The 4,995-nt window shown below is 38.9% G+C and overlaps 1 protein-coding gene across 1 annotated transcript in view; it reads left to right on the top strand.

The window, feature by feature from the left end:
* The window catches only part of STAMBP (STAM binding protein), a 61,233-nt gene that overhangs the window by 26,526 nt on the left and 29,712 nt on the right, over window positions 1-4,995 (top strand). Inside the window, exons 2-3 of the mRNA XM_012658215.1 lie at window positions 3,983-4,058; window positions 4,339-4,434. Coding sequence (XP_012513669.1) covers window positions 3,983-4,058; window positions 4,339-4,434 — 172 coding nt within the window. The remainder of the gene's footprint in view (window positions 1-3,982; window positions 4,059-4,338; window positions 4,435-4,995) is intronic.

The following is a 4,995-nucleotide window of genomic DNA, read 5'->3' as shown; positions in this document are numbered from 1 at the left end:
GGAAGATTTGACTTTGCCATTCACTTCCATATCCTTAGCCTTCAGAATAATGCCCGACTTCATAGTAGATGCTCAGTAAATATTGGCTGAATGAATGAATGACTGATTACATTGTTTTCTCATTTAGGTACACTGTAATTTATTAAATAATTCCCTTTGGTGGACATTTAGCTTTTTTTTTTTTTTTTTTTAGTTTTCCTTACTTTTGTAAACAATGCTATATTGAATACTCTTGTATGTATATTTTTATACTATCGTATAATCTCTAGAATAGTTTCCTAGAAATAGAATTGTGCATTTAAAGGATATTCATATTTTGAATTTTGAATAATTATTTCCCAGCTTGGCCCTTCCCTAAGAAAAAAAAGTTTATATCAATTTACAATTCTGCTAACAGTGTTTGAGTACACCCATTTCCTTACACCCTTGCCTACACCAGGTATCATTAACCTTTAAGTCTTTGCCAATCTGATGGATGAAAATGACATCTCATGTTAATTTGAATTTCTTTCATTGTGAGTGAAGTTGAGCACCATTTCATATATTTATTCACCTTTTGTGTTTACTTTTCTGCTTATCTCTTCTTTTTCCATTGTTGTTTTGCTCATGTTTTTGCTTTGGTATATTTCTTCGCTAGGCTGCAACCAGATATAATAACCCCCGAAAACGGTATACACCTGGGCCACTGCTATTCTATACCTAGAAAATTTCTACCCTAGTGTTAGCATCTTCATCTCTTATTCTTGCTCATATTTCTTTTGTGTGTGTGTGAGACAGGGTCTCACTCTGTTGCCCGGGCTAGAGTGCAGTGGTGTCATCATAGCTTACTGCAGCCTCAAATTCCTGGGCTCAAGTGCTCCTCCTGCCTGAGACCCCAGAGTAGTTGGAACTACAGGTACACATCACCACACCTGGCTCCTTTTTTATAGAGACATGATCTTGCTGTGTTGCTCAGGCTGGTCTGGAACTCCTGGCCTCAAGCACTTCTACAGTCTCAGCCTCCCAAAGTGCTGGGATTACAGGCATGAGCCACTGTGCCTGACCTGATCATATTTTTGTTGGTTTGTTTATTAGTAAAGATAATCATGTAAGTACATAGTAGATGTTGGCTATGTGCTAGATACTATGCTTGGCTCTTTATTTTTATTATGTCTCTGTCACAGCAACCCTATCGGGGTATACTAGTTTATCTCCGTCTGTGTAATTTATGTATAGTTAATATATGTAGAGAAACTGAAGGATGGTGAGGTTAAGTGATTTGCCCAAGGTCACAAGGCTAGTAAATGGCAAAGCCAGGATTTGAGTCCTGGCACAGTGGCTCTAGGACATGCACTCCTCACCACTGAGCTCTTTTACCTCCAGTATGGGTAATGGGTTATGTTGCCCATTGTCTGTTTTTAAGAGACCTTTCTGCCCATATCCCAATTCAGAAAATTGACTACTGTTGCTGAAACAAGGGCAAGGTATTCATGTACGGGTCTGGGAGTTTTTTCTTTACTTATAAACTAGGTTCCATTACATGGTTCAAAGTCAAAACATATAAAAAGCATTTGATGAGAAGTGTCACTCCCACTCTTTTATCTCATTCTATTTCCCCTGCCTTTTACTTTTATTAGTTTCCGTGTATACTTCCTGTTTCTTAGTATACTTACAAGCAAAATAAAGAAACAGGTCCTTTTGTTCAGTGTTATTTTGTTGTAACATTGATGAGAAAAAAAATCAATTCCCAGGCAGGGCCACTGTGTGGAGTCTGTGTGTTCTCTATATGTCTGTGTGGGTTTTCTCTGGCTTCCTCCCACATCCCAAAGATGTACATGTTGGGTGAATTGGCATGACAAAATGCTCTCAGTCTGAGTGTCAATGTGTGTGTGAGTGCATCCTGGGATGGTTCCTGTCCAGAGCTGGTTCCCACCTTGTGCCCTGAGCTGCCGGGATGGGCTCTGGCCACCTGTGACCCTGAAATGGAATAAGTGGATAAATAGTGATCTTTCTTGTTTTTATTAATCTTCTTAAATGTATATATAGCTCACATTTACTTCAGTGTTTAATATTAGAAGTGTTTTGGTCTACATTTAAAAGTTTAGTGATGTCATAGGATATGCCATAGGATCTTAACTTTTGTGTGTGTCAATTAGCCTGTGATGAAACTGGTTTCCTTATATGTCATTTCACTTAAAGTTGCAGTTTCCAAGAACCTGTCGACACTGTTGAAGACTTATTGTATATACATATGTATATATAGTGTCCCCCCTTTCTTACACATAAAGTACCATACTGTATACACTTTTTTACACTTTTCTTCACTTGACTCATCCAAAGCCTAAAACCATTTCATTCATCAAATATTTATTGAGTGCCTCCTTATACAAGGCACTGTGCTGGCTTTAGAGGAGTATAAAAGAAGCATTAAACATAGAAATCTCTGGCCCCAATAAGTTTACAGCCCAGTTCTCTAACAAGAGCATCAGTGAACTAAAATGTGGTATTTATATGACATGCTGCTTTCTTGGCAGATTCAGGCCTCAATGCAAAGCACACTCAGCCTGCTGAAGGTAGAAAATATACATCTTTGTCTTTGGGTCCAAGGCAAGATCTACTGAATTATGTCTCTAGAATATAAGAACTATATCTTATTCATCTTAATCTCTTCTCCAGGACTTTATGGTTTGAACAAATGACTCTGTACTCGTTTTAAATATAAACTTGAAGGAAACTGTTTTATAGCTTTTTCATGAACCCAAAGGGAAGATTTTTAAAACCATTTTGATTGTAGAATTCATCCCTGCCTGAGGAGCCTTGTCAAATAGAATTGAAATGGAATTTTCATGCACCTAATATAGAACTGAAGGAAGAGAGCTTATTTATAGAGGGTTTGTTTTGGTGAGAGTCATCTCCTTTTTCCCTTACTGAGGCTTCCTCCTCCATTTACTCCTACTCCGTGGGCACAGAGTGGAGAAGAGTTAGTTTATCCGAACTAGAGTATAGTATTTTAGAGCTGTGGGAAAGCTACCCTCAATTTATTTGTTTTGGATCTCAGTTTCTATGTATTGCAACTTAATTTTATTAAAAGAGATCTTTGTTCAGAACCTCTCCAACAGTTCCACACATGCCAGGAGCCATGTGGAAGCAGGAGGGTGTAGCGGTTATTAGAGTAGGCTCTGGAGCTGGCCTGCTAGCATTGACATTCTGAGTCTGCCACTTTCTTCCTGTGACAAGTTACTGGACTTCTATTTGTTTTCACTGTCTCTAAGTAGAGATCATAAATGTTAGAGGTGTATGAATTGATTCAGTTTATTCTCCCCACTGAGCTTTATAGCCAAGGACAAGAACCAAAGGAGAAAATCTAGCATTTTATATTTAAGCACTTTCATAAAAGATCATAGTGCATACTATACATGTGTAATATGTACATATTATGTGTATGTAATACATGTGCTAAAAAGTATTTCTATGCTAAGTATGATGCAAAGGAATATTCTTTCTTGAAGGAAGATGAATTCCAAAGGAAAAAAAGTCAAAGGTCACATAAGGACTAGAAGTAGTAATGGAACATGGTTTTCTCTTAGCCTCCTTCCCATGGCTGCCAAACTATTTTTTGAAGAACGTTTTGTGACAGAGGCCCTTTCCTTAGAAAGCCTGTCACATTACAACAAGAAAAGGATCTCTTTCTTTGGAGGTACATTTTTGGGTACAGGAAAGGCTTTTTTTTTTTTTTCTCACCATCCTTTTTGTTGTAGAAGTCTGATGCTTGCTGCCACACACCTGGTTTGGGAGAAAAGGAAGACTCTGGGGCTCTTTACAGGCCTAGAGATGGAAAGGGACCATGGCCTGCCAGGGTCCCTGACTGCTGCTCCCTCCCCTGCACCCTTGGAAACCCTTCATTTGGGAGCTGCAGGATAAGGGAAGAGTTGCATTGCTTCAGGGTCCTACAGAGATTTGGACATTTTCTTTGCATCATAATCATTTTGATCTGTTCCCTCAGGCTTTTTATTGAGAAACTACCAAAGCATCGAGATTACAAATCTGCTGTCATTCCTGAAAAGAAAGACACAGTAAAGGTGAGTCTTCACTTTCACTGTTTGCCCATCTAAAAACTTCAGAGCAGCACAGTCTTACTTCAAGATAAAAGTAGCAGTCTCTACATCTCAACATCAAATCCTGCAATAGGAGATAAGGCCATTTCACCAGAACACTTAGGAGGTTGCACATATGGTACGGTAGGGAGTATTTTAAATCATTTTGGGAAACATTGTTGCCGTTGCAAACTTTACTTAAGTCTTCTCTTTACTTCTTACTTAGCTGACAGTTTCTAATTCTGTTTTCTGGTTTTTATCTCAGAAATTAAAGGAAATTGCATTTCCCAAGGCAGAAGAACTTAAGGCAGAGCTATTAAAACGATACACCAAAGAATATACAGAGTATAATGAAGAAAAGGTCAGTAAATAACAGCAAAGAAAAAGAAAAAAATTATTTTGGTCTCTTTGGCTGTGCTCTGGGATTGTAACGTGATATTTCAACAGTCCTGCGATTTTAGGCAAAGGCCAGAAACTCAAAAAAGTAGAACACCAGTGCTTAGGCTCAGGATTCTCACACAGGTTCAGCCTGCTTGTTCAAGAGGGTCAGTTGGGGGATAGGAAATCTATTGCCTGTCTGCTGTATCTGGAGTAAGAGCCTTAAGAACAAGGAAAATTTTAACCAAAACATACATTTCTCCATCAGAGAATTTGAGGGTTTGATCCACATTTGGTGATACCTGAAGCTGTTTGTAATAATTGACTTTTCAAGCCTTTTTCTAATGATTCTTGTTAGGAAGAGTCAGGTAAAGCATGCAGAGAAAGCCCCAGGGCACCGCCAGTGGCCATGTGTGTGTACACACCGCAGGCACTTACACGTCACTGTGCAGCTGTCTGTTGCGCTCTGTTCTGGTCTCTGATGTTGAAAATCAGCAGAGGGGTGAATAGCTATGAAGAGTATGTTTCTGGCCAGGCGCGGTGG

Source organism: Propithecus coquereli, unplaced genomic scaffold, assembly GCF_000956105.1.
Source record: "Propithecus coquereli isolate 6110/MARCELLA unplaced genomic scaffold, Pcoq_1.0 Scaffold578, whole genome shotgun sequence".
Classification (NCBI taxonomy): domain Eukaryota; kingdom Metazoa; phylum Chordata; class Mammalia; order Primates; family Indriidae; genus Propithecus; species Propithecus coquereli.
Note: the sequence above shows the minus strand (reverse complement) of the source record. Positions and strands in the feature narration are given on the sequence as shown.